Genomic DNA, 17,264 nt, shown 5'->3' with positions numbered 1-17,264 from the left:
GTGACTCTGACTTTTTATTGCTTTTTGGTGTTATTTTCCCATCAGAGTTAATATTATCCTTATTGTGGTTTTTTGTTAGTTTTCGATTTTGTGTGTGCTACATTGGTCTTCTACTTGCTACATTTGGTTGAGACTTTGAACAAAAGTGTATGGAACTCTCAGAATTTGCTTTACATTCCTTTGCAACCTAAGCTCTCAGGGAGCTCAGTGAGTTCGCCAGGGCAATGTCTCTCTGCTAAGATTGAAGGGTTATGTTTCAAAAGAAGGTAGAACTGTAGTAACTTTGTAGGTTTAATTGGCTTGATAACCATAGGAGATTGTAATCCTCTGCCCTGGTTTCAAATCACCTTATATATAATAAGGCACAAAGTTCTGGTGTTCAATTTCTTAGGAGAGGAAATTGTTGTTTACTTGGGGAAAGCAAGAAATAATGATATTAACTTTTGACTTTTCATATATGGCCTTTATTTTGTTGAGCTAAATCATAAATGGATGATCAACTTTGCCAAGTGCTTTTTCTATCTATGTAAATGATCGTGTGGATTTTTTTTCTTTCATTCAGACATAGTTTTTATTTAAATCTCTCTGATCTAAGGATAGCCATTTTCTTTCTTTTGGTTACCATTTTTATGGGATATCTTTTCTATCCCTTCACTTTCAGCTTATGTGTGTCTTTAGATCTAAAGTGAATCTCTTGTAGACAGCATCACTGGATTTTGTTTTTTGTTTTTTTAATCCATTCAGCCATTCCAAGCCTTTTGGCTGGGAATTTAATCCATTCATTTATCCCTAGGTTATCCTAATATGCATCAGGGTTAAGAACCACTATTCTAGACTTACAGATATGATAAAGGAATAATAGATGGTCTCAGGGATTTTCAAACCAGCTCCTTAGACAGGTGAAAAGGTGGGAGGTTTCAAGAAATTATTAAATTTGAGGGTTAAAAAAATTATTAAGGGGATACACCAAAGATTGAAAACCATAATATTCAGCCTGTATATAAATGGTTTCATATTCAGAGATTGGTTGGTACAACTATTAATTTGATAAAGATTTATTGAGTACTCCCATTTACAAAGCTAAACAAATGATTAGTGCAGGTGAAGAGATGGCAGATGCTTAACCATAATTCACATGAAAAATACTGTAGTAGGAGGACCTTAAAATAAGTACAGATTTTAATATTTGTCAAATGATTTAAATGGAAATCTTTGAACATATGTAAGTGTAACAGTTCATTTGGTTACTGGGTAATGTTTCCATTCTCTTGGCTCTATTGTCATTCTAAAGATATTTATGAGTACTTGAAAAGTGAGGAAGAAATGGCATTTTCCCTGTGGGGATCTGAAGGGTTCTTGAAGAAACATTTCAACTGGACCTCCAAGGGTAGTTAGAACTTGAATAAGGCAAGGACAGGTGTCAGAAACAGTCTGAGCAAAAGCTTGAAGGCAGCCTCACCTAAGCAAGTCTGCTTACAAAAGCTTGAAAGAAGAAATGGGAGGTACTACTGGAAAGACTTTTTGGGGTTAGCAGGCAGAGGTCCTTCTGTACCAAATTCAGATTAACCAAGGTGTTCAGAAGAGTGATGTTTTCTTTTGTCTGCTGTATTGTTTTTCGTAAGTGTTATAAATACTATATAATCCCTTAAGAAAAATTAGAAAATGCAGATATACTTAAAAAGGGAAAGGTCTGTCATTCAGATCGCCCTTTTTTCCCTCTATAAACATTTTCTCAAAGATAACTTAAGGGAAGGGGGTGTGGAGTTTGTGCCTTGTTCTATCCCCTGCTTGTTGAACTTTTTGTAAGCGATGCTTTATTTCACTATTTTAAATAATGCTATGGTGAACATCCTTTTGTGTACATTTTGGCATACTTGCCATATTTTTCTTAATATGTCCAGATTGAGGGTCAGAGAATGTTCTTTCGGAGGACTTTTGATAGAGTGTGCCAAATTGCCCTTCCCCAACGTATTTCCATTTACGTAATCCCTGTAGCCATAGGAGAGCACCAGCACAGTGGCATTTAATATTTAACATTGTCATCTTGGAGTACCCTAAGTTGAACTTCTGAATTGCTTTTGTTTGCCAACTTAAATTATTCCAATATTCTAGCATATTATAGAACTATCCTTTGCTATTTCTCTTGTCTTGATCCTTCCTCTAACATAAATTGAGTATTTGTGTGAGGGTTGTTTTCTGTATCATTTTTCAAAAATTCAAGGTTGAGGGTTTTCTTCCTTCAAACAATTTTCGGGTGGCAATTTTGCCACCAATGTATTTGTCTAACTAGCATTGTACAGTGAGGAATTATAGGAATTCATGTACAAAGAGGAATTATAGGAAAAAAGGGGACTGGGTTTACTTTCCTCACACAAAGCACTCACATTCCATGGGCCAACAAATGAGGTTTACCAAAGGTTTCAAAGAGTGAAGGGCCAGAATCTTCTGACGACTTGTTGGTCACATGGAGGAAATTGTCTGGTTGAGAGGAAATCGGTTGCTGTGATCAGTCTACAGTTGGTACACTTTCCATCACTACTCAGAAAGAAGAAAAATCTATTGTATTCAAAGCAAACCCATACTACTAAGCCTTTCCCCTTGTGCCTGTCTACAGATATGTCTCTAGAGAGATTTTCAAGGAGCTGGTGATAGCTGTATATGGGAAACTAAAGTGGGAGGGGGTATTTATGTGTAATGGTATGCCCGCTTGTACTGATTGAATTATTTACTGTATATGTTTTACTTTATCAGAAATTTTTAAATGTTATTTTTTAAACATTTTTTTAAGATTTATTTTCCATTTATTTATGCATACAAGAGCTGGGGTGCAGGCCAGAGGTGCAGCGGCCACCAACAGCCTCATATTGCTGAGACTTAACCTCTTGTGCCCCTGGAAGGCCAAATGTTAGTTATTTTTGAAAGCCTTACTTCCCCATAGTTATATGTTAACATGAAAGGAAAACTAGGGGAAGAGTATATGGGAACTCTCATATTGTCTTTACAACTCTCCTATAGATCTGAATTTATATTTTAATGTTTTTGAAAGTAAAGGACAGAGTCCTCCCCCATGAGTCAGTTTCTACCCTCTAGCCCTGTCATTGCTTTTAAAAATCCTACCTAACCCTTAATTCTGCTCACCACTTTACTACCAAATACACTACAGCTGTCTTAGCCACTTTTCATTGTTTTTATTGGGCTCAGGTTATTATTTCATTTTTTAAAAATCAGCTGGCAGATACTTATAAACAGTTACAACAAACGGGTGATAAAACTTTCTGTGAATATATTGCTTTTAAGACTTTGACCTATGTATCTATAAAAAGTGTGCCAGGGGCCTCCCCGGTGGCGCAGCGGTTGAGCGCTGGGTTGCGAAGCTGTCCGCAGCCTCTGCAGCACCGGTTCGGTCCCCGGCTGCTCCCCGGCCACCAGAGGAGGGTCCCACATGGCGCGCAGACCTCTCCTGCCGCCCGCTGCTCCCCTCAGCAGTGTCCTTCGGTCCTTCTGCCTGCTCTGCTCCCCGCTCTGGCTCTGGTGAATTCTCTCACTCCCCCGCGCTTCTGACTTTACCCAGTGCTTGTATAAATAAATAAATAAATCTTAAAAAAAAAAAAAAATGTGCCAAGCTCAGACCCTTAAACTTTTAAAGCCATTTTTTTCTCAACTTGTTTAAGTAAAAATCAGATAAATTGACATTTTGGGCAAGCCCGCTGAATGAGTCTGACTCCCTATAAAACTGAACTCCAGAAAGAATCATCCGTATTTGGGGTTTGTTTGGGGGACTCTAACTTGAAGGGCAGTGGGACTGTCTGCAGAGGTAAAGTGATACGGAGGCGGTGGGCAGTGTCTGACAGGAGGACGTGAGTGTCCAAAACATTCCCAAGATGCAGAAGCATAATCGAGTTGGTGATCTAGGTGTGTGGACAACAAAATTCTTTGGTCAGACCAGAAGAACTGGATGATTCTTTGAGGGTACGAAGTGTTGTAATTAATGAAGGGAAATAGAAGCTTTGATGGAGTGAATTTTTTGAGGCCAGTAATTGATCTTTCTTGCCTTCTGTTCCCATATGACTGTCCTGTAGGCACATTATTTACTGGGTACCTGCCCTTTTCCAGGCTTTGGGAACACAGCCCTTGCTGCCACAAACACTACATTCGAATGAAGGGGTCAAATGATACACAAAGCAATGCATATTGTACATGTTCAGTAAATAAGTCCATGCAGAGAAATGAATTACGTAAATTGGGGGGTGGGTAATGGGAGATGGGAGCCCTGAGGATGCTGTTTTATAATAGATAGGAGAGTCACTGAAAGCTTCTCTATGGAAGTGACATTTAATGTTAATTACAGTTGACTCATGAACCACAAGGTTTGGACTGCACTGGTCCACTTGTACATGGATATTTTTGAATCCCTTCTCTTCCTCCTCAGCCTACTCTGCATGATGATAACAGGATAAGGGCCTTTATGATAATCCACTTAGATTGTCTTAGCACTTTCTTTTCTCTAGCTTACTTTACTTTAAGAATATAGCATATATTGGGCTTTCCCCGGTGGCGCAGCGGTTGAGCGCTGGGCTGTGAAGCTGCCCGCAGCCTCTGCAGCGCCGGTTCCATCCCCGGCCACCAGTGAGGGTCCCACATGGCGCACAGACCTCTCCTGCTGCCCACTGCTCCCCTCAGCAGTGTATTTCTCGTCGGTCTGCCTGTTCTGTTCCCTGCTCTGGCTCTGGTGAATTCTCTTACCCTCCCGCACTTCTGAATGTACCCAGTGCTTGTATAAATAAATAAATCTTAAAAAAAATTAAAAAAAAAAAAAAGAATATAGCATATAGGCCTCCCTGGTGGTGCAAGGGGTTAAGCACTGCACTATGAGGTGATCTGCAGCCTCTGCAGCACAGGTTCGATCCCCGGCCCACCAGGGAGCAACCCACATGGCGAGGTAGACCTCTTCTGCTCCCCTCAGCAGTGTATTTCAGTCAGTCAGCCTGTTCTGTTCCCCACTCTGTCTCTGATGAATCCTCTCACCTCACGCATCTCTAGCCTGCATCCCAGCTGCTGTATGCATAAATAAATAAATCTTTAAAAAAAAAAGAATATAGCATATAATATGTAGAACATACAAAATGTATATAAACTGACAGGCTATTTGTAAATTGGAGGAATCAAAAGTTAACGTGCAGTCAGTTGTAGGGAGGCCAATGCCTCTAGCCCCTGAGTTCAGAGGACAGCTGTACTTCTTTCATTCAGGGCTCATTTCTGGAATTTCAGACTCTGTCCTTTTCAGAGCTCTTGGGGGCATTTGGGAGGCAGCACTTCCAAAGGCCTCCAGTTTCTCAATGAGGACAAAAGTGGGTATGTTAAAGCAGAGGTGATGGTGATATAACTTGATCTGTTCCAGAGGAATGTTAACTTCTTTCCTCCCATTCTGACCACAGCGTCTCTTCTTCTAAGCAGGATTGGCTGCCGTGGTCCCTGCTGCTTCTGTCTCTCACAAGTGAAACAAGCGCCTTCTATGTCCCTGGGGTCGCACCAACCAACTTCCACCAGAACGATCCTGTAGAAATCAAGGTAAGTTCATTTCTGGACTGTTAGAGCCTCTGTGCTGGGCAGCCTGGCTGGGGGATCTAGCTTGAAGGGCAGTGGGACTGTCTGCAGAGGTAAAGTGATATGGAGGCTGTGGCTAGTGTCTGATAAGAGGACGTGAGTGTCTAAAACGCTGGTGAGCTGGACTTTTCCCTCCTGTGGGGCAGAGAACAAAGCACTCACCCTGGGAAAAAGAGGCTTCCCTGCCTGCTGTCAAGGCTGAAATAAAAATGCCAGCAGCAGTCCTGCAGTTCTAGGAGCACTGCCTCTGCATTTCACTTGTTCTCTGTGCCCCCTGACTCTGCGGCCCTCCCTGCGTGTTCTCGCTCTGTTCCTTCCTTTCTCTTTGTCTCTGGCTCTGTCTTCATTTCTTGCTGTTTCTTTATGTCTCTCTTTCTCTCTCTCTCTCTCTCTCTCTGCCTTCCTCCTTCTCTCCCTCTCTGAGGTGTGTGTGTGTGTGTCTGTCTTTCTGTCTCCGTGTCTTTCCGTGTCGCTCTCTCATCCTGTTTCTTTCTCTATGACCTCTCTGCCTCCCATTTCAGCTATTCCATCCTCTCTGTTACCAGCCTTCCTTGCATAACACATAGTGTCTGTGCATGCAAGACCTATTTATCTCCACTGTTTTTTCAATTTTATGTCCTGCCACCAGCTGGATTCTCCCAATTGAGTGGTAGCATATGAGATGATTTTAAGTGGCTGATCAATATATTTTATTTTTATGGCTATTTTCTTTCAGTGTAGGTAAGAAAATATAGCTAGTACTTTAACTCATGATTTCATGACTATCATTGTTGGTTTTCATGTTTAATGGAGATAAAATGTTTATTTCTAAAATAAATATATTTACCTAAAAATGAGAGGCAGACAAGTGATAGGATGAGTTGGTTTGTGAACAGTTAGGGATTGTGAAACATTGCTTAAAATCAGAGTCTAGAGAGAAGCTGTCCAACCAGCCCTCTTCGCCTTTTCAGGCTAGTTGCCCATCTGTGGGTTAATCAGTTGTGGCAGTATGGGGGCAGGGAGTGGAGTCACAATATAAAATATGGTTGATCAGGGGCAAGGGGCATCTTGATTAATGTCTACATTGTACTTTTGGTGACATTCTCAGTGCCACAAGCTAGACTGGTGGGGGGTAGGGGAATGGATCTTCTTGTATGTGATTCTCACTGGGGCGGCTCTTGGGGTCAGCTTGTGGGAGGAAGGGAGGGAAGTGGAGCTGGGCCAAGGAAGACAATGAATTGCGATATAATAGTTGAACATTTCTGGAAAGCTCTGGAACTGGAATGGCCCTTCAGAATTGTTACAGACTGAGATAAGAGGACTGGCTCCCTCCATCCCTCCATGGACCAGTCATTGGAGATAGACTGCTACCAGAAAGATGGGGTGGTGTAAGCCTGTTGAAGGACTCCCAGCTGATAGGTTCCCCTCTACTATCCCCAGAATATAACCACTCTTAATACTTGGGTGTATTTTTTAATTTTTCTTCCTATGCAGTGTTTACAGTGTTTACAGAATACAAGGGTACTTGGCATTCTCCTGCCTCCATAATCCCCCATAGAAAAAATAATATATAGTTGAAATTTTATTTATTTATTTTGAATTTCAGTGGTTTTTTGTTTTGTTTTGTTTTTTAAAGATTTATTTATTTATTTGCACAAGAACCGGGGTACAGGCCAGATATGCGGGAGGGTGAGAGGATTCACCAGAGACAGAGCAGGGAACAGAACAGGCAGACTGAAGAAATACATTGCTGAGGGGAGCAGCAGGTGCGACAAAGAGGTCTGGCGCACCATGTGGGACGCTCGCCGGCCGGAATCGTACCAGCGCTGCAAAGGCTGCAGACAGCTTCACAGTGCAGCGCTCAACCGCCTGCGCCGCCAGGGGAGGCCCTATAGTTGAAATTTTAAAGTTCTCCTCAGATCCCTAGTGATTCTGTAAAAAGGGCTAGCAAACATTACAAAGTTATAAAAATAAATTCTGCTCCTAAAATAAACATTCATTTCTTCATTACCATGTCAACATGAACCACATCTTTACTGCTCTGCAAAAACAAAGCAGTGAAGTTGCATGAAAATAAGAATTTGTCCTGTCCTGAGCATCACAGTGTTTAAAAAGAGAAGCAGAAGACAAGAAATTCACAAAGGCCCATCCCTGGGACATGCTGTCCTGTACATGTTCCTTTGTTTGCCACCATATTTTCAATATTAGCAGAATTGCAAATAGCTACACATTGTGCTTAATTGGGGCATCAACTATAGCATGTTCTGATTATGGGGGGGGGGGTTAACCAGTTTAAAAGTTAAAAATATAAATAATACATTTGTAGAAAAATGAAAACTACCTCTATACAGGTTCTGAAAAGAGTGGGCTTATCTGTCTCCTTCACTGAATCACCAGCTCCTACTGCATAGCATGGCAGGGTGAATAAATATGTCTGAGAAACAACCTTTAGTGACCTCATTGAGAACTATAGTAATGAGCACATGCAGCATTACAAGTGTTGCATTATTGTGAGCATCTCTTCCTTGGAAGCAGGACTTGGAACTTTCAGAAGCAATATTAAAATAACATTTATTGAGGCTTATTTACATGCTAGACTTTATGCTTTGCTTAGTTCAGGCTGTCCTCCAAGAGCCCTCTGAGGCAGGTACTGTGTGTTTTACAGATAAGAAAACTAAGGCCTGGGGAAGGGAACCAACCTGCCCAAGGTCACATGTAAGGAAGACGGGATTAGTTTGGAGCCCCATCTTTTTTTTTTTTTTAATGATATATTTTCATTTTTTTCCATAATATGTTTTATTTATTTAATTTTTTTATTTTATATATTTTTTACATCATTTCATTTTTGCACAATGTATGCATTTTCATCTTGGTTATATTCCCCATACAATTCCCACACTCCTTATTTTGACCCTAATCCCTCCTTCCCCCCTCCCCCCGCCCCCATAGTGTGTCTCTGGTTTATAGTTGCTTGTTGATTTTGATTTTTACTTTATTATAATTAGTCTTTTTCCTCGTCCCATATTTAGGTTTTCTAAATTCCTGCTATGAGTGAGACCATCCAGTGTTTTACTTTTTCTTTCTGGCTTATTTCGCTGAGCATGAGCCCTTCCAGCTCCATCCATGTTGCTGCAAATTGCATGAGTTTATTTTTTTTTTGATTGCTGAGTAATATTCCATTGCATATATGTACCACATCTTCTTGATCCAGTCATCTATTTTTGGGCATTTGGGTTGTTTCCATTGCAGAGCCCCATCTTTTAGCCGCTGCAGTACCTTTCTTCCCAGGGCCTTTACCAAGCAGAGGGGACAGGGTGACTCTGGCTTGCAGGCCTGCCAGGAGAAAGAGAAAGGGAGGAACTCATTCTCTTTGCAAGGTGTTTTTTATTTCTTTGTTTCTTTCTTTGTTTTCCCAGGAAAAAAGAATGCTAAGAAGTAACACAAAATTACAGGCTAGTCTAATGGCCAGTAACTTCTTGACCATTTTGCTTTAAGCAGTTCATGAAATACTTAATAGAGGTCTTCAGTCCCGCAACCTCCCATCTAGAAAGCTCTGCAACCCAGTTGTACTTGTTATAGACAAGCCCTGACCTGAACTGACATGAGACTGACGTTGATTCTTCCCACTTTGTGTGGGTATATCTTTTTTTTTTTTTTTTAAGATTTATTTTTATTTATGCATACGAGAACTGGGGTGTAGGCCAGAGGTGGGGGGGGGTGGTGAGAGGATTCATCAGTGATAGAGTGGAGAGCAGAAAAGGTGGATCTACTGAAATACATTGCTGAGGGGAGCAACGGATGAGACAGGAGAGGTCTGCTTTGCCATGTGGGTTAGTTCCTTGGACAGGGATCAAATTCATGCCACAGTGGCTGGCGATAGCTTGATAATGCTGAGATTTTAACCCCTGTGCCACCAGGGAGGTCCCTGTGTGGATATTTCTGCAATTCCTATATAATCATTGAATGTGGAATGCTGCTCCAAACCTAGCTGGATGGTGTTAACAAAACCTGTAGTATTTTATATCCCATTGTCCTTCTAAAGTTGCAACAGTTCCTAATTCCAAAGCAGAAGTTTTAGGGGTTGTGGGCCCAAATTCTACTTTTATAGTGTATGAGGAATGGTCGGAAAGTTCCTAAATATTAAAGATAAATTTTGTTACATTTAGATTAAAACTTATTTTGTGCAGCACTTTAACTGGTTCTATTTTGTCTATGGTTTTGGAGTTGTCTATGACTGTCTCTAGGCTTCTGTTCTGTGTGCTTTATACCTCATTTCCTAAACATTCTTCTTCATGGTCTTCTTTTTTTTTTCCCAAAGATTGATTTATTTATGCATACAAGAAACCGGGGTACAGGCCAGAGGTGCGGGGTAGGGGGTGGGGTGAGAGGATTCACCAGAGAGAGTGGGGAACAGAATAGACAGACTGACTGAAACACACTGCTGATGGGAGCAGAGGGCGAGACAGGAGAGGTCTACTGCATCATGTGGGTAGCTTCCTGGCTGGTGGGGGATAGAACTCGTGCTGCAAAGGCTGCGGATAGCTTCATAGTGCTGTACTTAATTAACCCCTTGAGCTACCAGGGAGGTCCTCTTCATGGTCTTCTTAACCCTCATTTTTAATTGTGTAATATTTGGGTAAATGAACATACTGTGGTTTCTTGACCAGTTTCCCATTGTGGGGACTTTTAGTTGTTTTTCCATTTTCCTTCTCTCATTCAGCAAATAATTAATGAGCACCTACTCTGTGCTCACTCTTTAGGCACTGAGGTTAAAGAGGTGAGCAAGACACACATGATCCTTGCCCTAGCAGAACTTAAATCTTAAATTCCATCGGGAAGACAGATTTTAAAAAGCAACAGGTAAACAAAATACTTACATTTTATCAGATCTCTACATAGGAGTGTTGAAATAGAGAACAATGGAGGAATTCTTTTAAAGATGATTTGGGAAGGATCCCCAGATTGAGGGGATTTCAGCTGAGACGTAAATGTAAGAAGGACCAGATGTGCTCAGAGCCAGGCAGAGAGGGCAGCAGGTTCAAAGCCTGAGGCAAGAGAACTTGACTGCCCGAGAGACTGGGGGCAGAAGGCCGCTCTACTTAGGAATCAGGTGAATAACTCATATTTGGAGTTATTTCATTAAGAAAGATGCCCGGGAATGAAATTATAGGGTCAAAGGATATCAGCATGTTGAAGATTCTCAGTATCTATTGAATTTGGTTGTGATTTTAACAAAATCTATAAAGTAGCTAAAACAAATGTGCAATAATTCAGAATCATAGTCTGTAGTATACTACAATTGTGTGTTACTGCAGTACTGCAGTTAGTTTGCTTATTAGGTATTACTGAATGCACTAAAGCTATGTGGGCATCAGAGAGGATTATTGAAACAGTCATCTTGATTTCTGGATTAAGACATGACCATCTCTCTTCTCCCACTAGGCTGTGAAGCTCACCAGCTCTCGAACCCAGCTACCTTATGAATACTACTCACTGCCCTTCTGCCAGCCCACCAAAATAACCTACAAGGCAGAGAATTTGGGTAAGTGCTTCTTCCATACTGCTGTCAGCCTGCCCCAAAGGGAAACCCAGATTTTCATGATGATAAGAGCAGTGAACCCTTATGGAATATGGTACTTACTGTGTGCTGGAGACCATTCTACATAGTTTATGTCATATTAGCTTACTTAATCCTTATAATAGGACTAGGGAGGTAGTTGCTGGTATTATTTTCATTTGACAAGTTAGGTGACTTGCCTGTGGTTTGCTGTTAATGAGTGCCTAAGCGGGCTTGGGCTCCATGTAGTCAGACTTCTGACAGAGTTGGTGCCCTTTGCTAGTACTCAGACCCATTCTCCTTTAATTTTTAGCTATCCTGTAGCTTCTGTAACCCGCTTTGCTTTAATTAAAAGAGTAAGTGATGAGCTTTGGCCCTAGAGGAAAGGAGTTCTTGATAAGAACTCTAGTCACCATAGTTCTTGTTAAGCTGTGCAAGAACTTGTGTCAAATAATGTGTGACACACCCAGCCCATTGTCTGACATAGTGTTCCATAAATAGTAGCCATTTTATTCTAATTCAAATAATTATTTGGCAGAATTGCAGGCTTAAAAGGAAAAGACATTTGGAAATTTCTGTACAGGACACAAGTGTTCATGCCTCTGTGCCTGACTCTGGGCTAAGTCCTAAAGATAAAAACATGAGCAGATGCTCTCCTGAACCTCAAGGAACTTAGGAGACTTCCCTCTTCTCTTTGCCTAGTAACGTTAACGGAGAGAACTGAACACACCCCAAAAGGGCTGCCTTCTCTTTCAGGGATACCCATGGCTCAGATGTTTCCAGAACCCCTAGCAGACAGATGTATTTACCAATCAGTACTGGGTGTCCAGACCTGCTGGAGGCAGGCTTAAAGTGGGCAATAGCGCCTATCTCAAGCCCTGGACTGAGTTCCACTGACTTGTAGGTGCCCCTTCCTGCTGACCCTTACCCTTCTTTATTCTCTTTAACCACCCATGTTCTGGCCACCTCTCCTCTGCCTGGGAAGCCTGACCTGGTCTCCAGGCTTCCTGATACCAGGCCCTCACAGCAGCTCCTCTCTTCCCCTGTGAGCTGGTATGGATTGGTAGGCAGCAAGGGCTTCACAGTTAGGCACCTCATTGTGATACTAGGTGACTGTAACCTCTGAATTTCTGCTGCCTCTTCTTTGAAGCTGGGAACTGTTCCTACCTCATCGAAATGGAGACATCTATATAAAAAGTTTCCTGCCATATTGTAGCTCATTCTGTCCTTCTGTAGTACCTCCCTCCATGGTCCAGATGCTTCTTGAGCAGAAGGATCATATCTTACATTTATTTCTCTTTGCCAGTTCTGACCTAGCACCTGGCACATTGCTACTGGACTCAATAAGTGTTCATGTCCTGGGCCTCCCCTGGTGGCACAGTGGTTGAGCCTGGGTTGCGAGGCTGCCTGCAGCCTCTGCAGCGCCAGTTCGATCCCCGACCACTGGCGAGGGGCCCACAAAAAAAATAAATAAAAAAGTGTCCTACCGGAATGGAGCAGAAACATTTTTGATTGAATACCTGTTGGAGTGTAAGCCTTGTATTCTGCATTATCATCGTCGTCACTATTACTACTGGGGCTCTTTCTGCAAGCCTGGCATTGTTCTAAGCACTTCTTTGCTTAAACTTAATTTGTACAACAGCCCTCTGAGACAGCTGCTCTTATAAACCTTCCACCATAAATAAGGGAAGTTAGCACAAGGAGGCCAGCCACTTGCCCTGAGTTACTCACCTAGTAAGTGGCCAGACCCCAGCAACTCTGGCGCCAGAGTTTCTTGAAGCACCATGTTCTGCATACTCTTAGTGAGTTTTATGATAGCTGCAGTCCAATGTGGTAGCTTCCTTTTCACAGTGGCGACAACAGCAACTTCAAAAGTTTGTAAGACTTGCTTGGGGCCAAGTGGCCAACAGGTTGAGAAGTTGAGATACTAGCCCAGGTTTTGTTGTTTTTTCTTTTTTAAAGATTTATTTTATTTATGCATATAAGAACTGGGGTGTAGGCCAGAGGTGTGGGGGGTGAGAGGATTCATCAGAGGCAGAGTGGGAGCAGAATAGTCAGACTGACTGAAATACACTGCTGAGGGGAGCAGCAGGTAAGACAAGAGAGGTCTGCTGCGCCATGTGGGTTAGATCCCTGACCAGGGATCAGACTCAGGCCATAGTGGTTGGCAATAGCTTAACAGTGCTTTAACCCCTGCGCCACCAGGAAGGCCCAGTTTTTGTTTTGTTTTATTAAATATATTCATGTGTGTATATATATATATTTTAGCATTGTTCATTTTTTATTTTTCCTTTCAGATGTAATCCCCATAAAATCCCCTCCTTGTCCCCTGCTCTGTGTCTCTGATTTATAGTTTGCTAGCCCAGGATTTTAACTCTAAAGTTAGATTGTTTCTGTTGTCCAGGCTACTGTCTCCAAAAAAGGCTCAGATGAGCTGTCTGAGGGCTGTGCCCATGATTGTGACATTGGTGGAGATTCAGATCATAGAGTGTGTGCTGAAGTATCCCTGGCAGATGTGCTAGTGTACATCAGACTCTCCTAGGGCCTGAGAGCTTATTGCTCCTCTAGTGTGACTAGATAGCTGTAAAAATTAACAAGAATATTTCCAGAGTGGAATGAGCCACTCCAGACCAATTTTTCCCCTTTCTTGGTTTAAATTTAAGTTCTAAATATCAAGAAGTGATACCCCCTTCACTTGTAGGGCTTTTCCCCTCTCTGTATGTTCTTTCTCCTCAAGTAAGTTCCTTGTTGAACTGAAAAGAAATGAGCAGTAGGGCATGGCGTAGAGGAAAGAGTGCTCCGGTGATGCAGCTTGCCGCTCTGCTACTTGCCAGCTATATACCAGCGACTCACGGCTTCCATCTACAGCCCTGACCTCTCTCTCCTCTTAGCCTTAAATTGGGCATGTCTACTCTGCTTACCCAAACTGAAAAATTGGCTTCTGTCTAAATTTGCTATTCCTTTTTTTCCACCTAGAATCTGTATGTAGGAACCTCAGAGTATTCCTAATATACACTGCTCTTTACTTATTCCTTGTATTAGCACCATGTCCCCTAGATTTCATCTCCCAAGTAGCTTCTGAATGTATGTATTTATTTCCACCCTCACCAAACCCTCTAATCCATCTTCCTTCATCACTCACTAATATGACTCACTGCAATCAACCTAGCCAGTTCCTTACATTTTCTCTGCTTTCATCACAGAATGGCCAGAGTGGTCTTCTGTAACCAGAATCAGATGATGTCCTTCTCTGCCCCTTTTAGAAATCCTTCATTGACTTTTGTTATTTCCTAGATAAATATCGAATTCCAGTGTAGCCTACAGGTCCCCTGAGGTCCAGCTCTGTCTCATCTCTCCAGCTTACCTCAGCTCTCTCCTTCTTGGTCTTTGCATTGCAACCACACAGGCCTTTCAACTTTAACCACACTTCCTCCACCCCCAAGGGACCTGTGTACATACTGTTTTTTTTGTCTAGAATATTCTTCCCCTATCTGTTTACCTAGTTGATGCCTCTCTTCCTTTAGTGCTTACTTCAAGCATCACTTCCTCAGAAACTTTCCTAGACCTACTCCCGATGTCTAGAGCAAGTTCCTCTTGTTATACAGCATATTCTCAATATCCCAATTGTTTCATTTTTCTGTCTTCCCACAAGGTCTTAAGATCCAAGTATGTCTTCCCACAAGGCCTTATGATCCAAGTATGAGTATGTCTGTTGAACATTATACATTCAGGGCATAGCCCTCAGCTAGTACCTAGTTCAGGTTTTGGATGGGAAGGAGGAACAGAGGGACAGAGGGAGGAGGGGGGGTGAGTGGACTAGGCAGAGTCCCATATCACATGGGTTCACACTAGTAGGCAGGTGTTACACCAAATGCACATAGAGGCTTTAGTCCTTGTACTGGTGTTGCTTGTTCCTTAGGCTTGCCCCAGTTTGCAACATGCAGTAGAGTTGTTTGAACAGCTCAGAATGAGAGCACTGTTGGGTGTAGTTGATACCCCACTGTCCGTACCTGCTGTTGACAGCACATGAGGCACATGAGGGCATGCCACTTCATAAAGTAAAAAGGTGTTTTGGTTAAAATTTTCAGGTGCTGGGTTTTACCTAGTTCCCTTACTGCCTGAACCAGAATCTAAAGATGCAGAGAGAAGAAACTCTGTCTGCCTTGAAAACTCTCATAGTCATGGGAGGCAGAAATTTAACATACCATCATAGTGTCACATCATCAACATATGAAAAGGCACAGAGGTAAAGTTGATGGTAGAAATAGGATTTTGTTGCTGCCTACCTATTCTGTGCCTGGTACTTTATTTCTTAATGTGATCCTGTGTGTTGGGTACTATTATCCCCATTTTATAGATAAGGAAATTGAGGCTCAGTGAGGTCAAAGGACTTAACAAGACTGCTAAGCTAGTAAGTGGCAGCGCCAGCGTTTAATAGCAGGTGGCCTCTTCTCTCTGCCATTGCATGATGCTGCCTCTGTATAGAATCAGAGGAGGGAGTGATGAGCTCTAACCTGAAGAGGTCAAATAACGGACTTTCTGGAGAGCAAAATAGAAGCTGAGCTCGAAGGACAAGGAGTTTCCCAAGATGTGGAGCAGGGGCTCCAGGCAAAGAAAATGACAAGCGACCCAGAGACATGGAATGATATGGCTTGTCTGATGCGCTCAGAAGAGTCTGATGGTGCTGGGATGGTGGGGGGTGCCGGGGGCGGGGCGGGCACGAGTGCTACAGGTGGTGTCAAGTGGGCAAGCTGGGCAAGAGCGGATAGGGCAGATCACTAGTGCCAGGCTACAGAACTGCTGAGGGCCTTGCAAGTCAGCCCTGTGTCTCTGCTGACCTCTTTAGCTCAGGGCTAAAGCTCTGAGCTCCATCTGTCTCTCTTACGGCAGGAGAGGTGCTGAGAGGGGACCGGATTGTCAACACCCCTTTCCAGGTTCTCATGAACAGTGAAAAGAAGTGTGAAGTTCTGTGCAGCAAGTCTAAGGATCCAGTGACCCTGACTGTGGAACAGAGTCGGCTCGTGGCTGAGCGGATCACAGAGGACTACTACGTCCACCTGTAAGTTGTCCTCTGCTCCCTGCTGATCTCGATTTCACATAGGGAGGGCACTGAGGGGAGAGGTGATCCAGAGGGACTGAGCGGGAGCCTTGGGTTTCCAGCATTGCCGACAACCTGCCTGTGGCCACCCGGCTGGAACTCTACTCCAACCGCGATGGAGATGACAAGAAGAAGGAAAAAGATGTGCAGTTCGAACACGGCTACCGGCTTGGCTTCACGGATGTCAACAAGGTAGAGTGTCTTGGTGTGCTCAGTAAGCTGGGGAGCCATACCCCAATGTCATGAGCACTTGGAGCCACAGAGAAGGGGAAACTTTTAGGTTTAGACTTACAACACAGAAAAGATGGTGGCTCAACCATGGCAAGTTCCTCCCAGAGCCCCTGGTAGACATCTAAAATATCAGAAGTCGGGCCTCCCCGGTGGCACAGCGGTTGAGCGCTGGGTTGCAAAGCTGCCCGCAGCCTCTGCAGTGCTGGTTCCATTCCCGGCTGCTCCCCGGCCACCGGAGGAGGGTCCCACATGGCGTGCAGACCTCTCCTGCCACCCGCTGCTCCCCTCAGCAGTGTACTTGGGTCCTTCTGCCTGCTCTGCTCCCCGCTCTGGCTCTGGTGAAATCTCTCACCCTCCCGCGCTTTTGACTGTACCCAGTGCATGTATAAATAAATAAAAATAATAATAATAAATCTTTCAAAAAAAATTATCAGAAGTCTGAGTGCTTTGGCAGGGCTCTGGCAGATGCTGCATGGGAGGTGGAAGGCACTGTCCCAAAATCGTCAGAGTTCACGTCAATAAGATGAAAGCAAACAGTCTGGAATTTCATCAGTATGTAGGAGAGAGAGCTAAGTACTGGGCAGGAGCATGCAGTGTCCTTTCTATGTTTTGAATCACTTACTAGTGGTTGAGTGTCATTGAGCCTACCTATTTCACCTCTCTGAGCCTTTGTTTCCTTCTCTTTGAAATGTTAGTAATAAATAACCACACTTGTTCTTTGGGTTTGTTTTGCAGAGCAAATTAGATAATACAAGTAAGCAAATATAAGTAAGCACTTCATAGTGCGCACATGGG

At 43.0% G+C, this 17,264-nt stretch overlaps 1 protein-coding gene across 1 annotated transcript in view; it reads left to right on the top strand.

Moving 5' to 3' along the window:
- The window catches only part of TM9SF4 (transmembrane 9 superfamily member 4), a 44,333-nt gene that overhangs the window by 10,214 nt on the left and 16,855 nt on the right, over positions 1 to 17,264 (top strand). The window contains exons 2-5 of the mRNA XM_037497144.1: positions 5,455 to 5,568; positions 11,026 to 11,125; positions 16,031 to 16,199; positions 16,301 to 16,430. Of these exons, the coding sequence (XP_037353041.1) occupies positions 5,455 to 5,568; positions 11,026 to 11,125; positions 16,031 to 16,199; positions 16,301 to 16,430 (513 nt within the window). The remainder of the gene's footprint in view (positions 1 to 5,454; positions 5,569 to 11,025; positions 11,126 to 16,030; positions 16,200 to 16,300; positions 16,431 to 17,264) is intronic.

The sequence above is a fragment of the Talpa occidentalis genome, unplaced genomic scaffold (assembly GCF_014898055.3).
Source record: "Talpa occidentalis isolate TD23 unplaced genomic scaffold, MPIMG_talOcc4v2.1 talOcc4.10, whole genome shotgun sequence".
NCBI classification, from domain to species: Eukaryota; Metazoa; Chordata; class Mammalia; order Eulipotyphla; family Talpidae; genus Talpa; species Talpa occidentalis.
The sequence above is the reverse complement of the archived record's forward strand: the minus strand, read 5'-3'. Positions and strand labels throughout refer to the sequence as shown.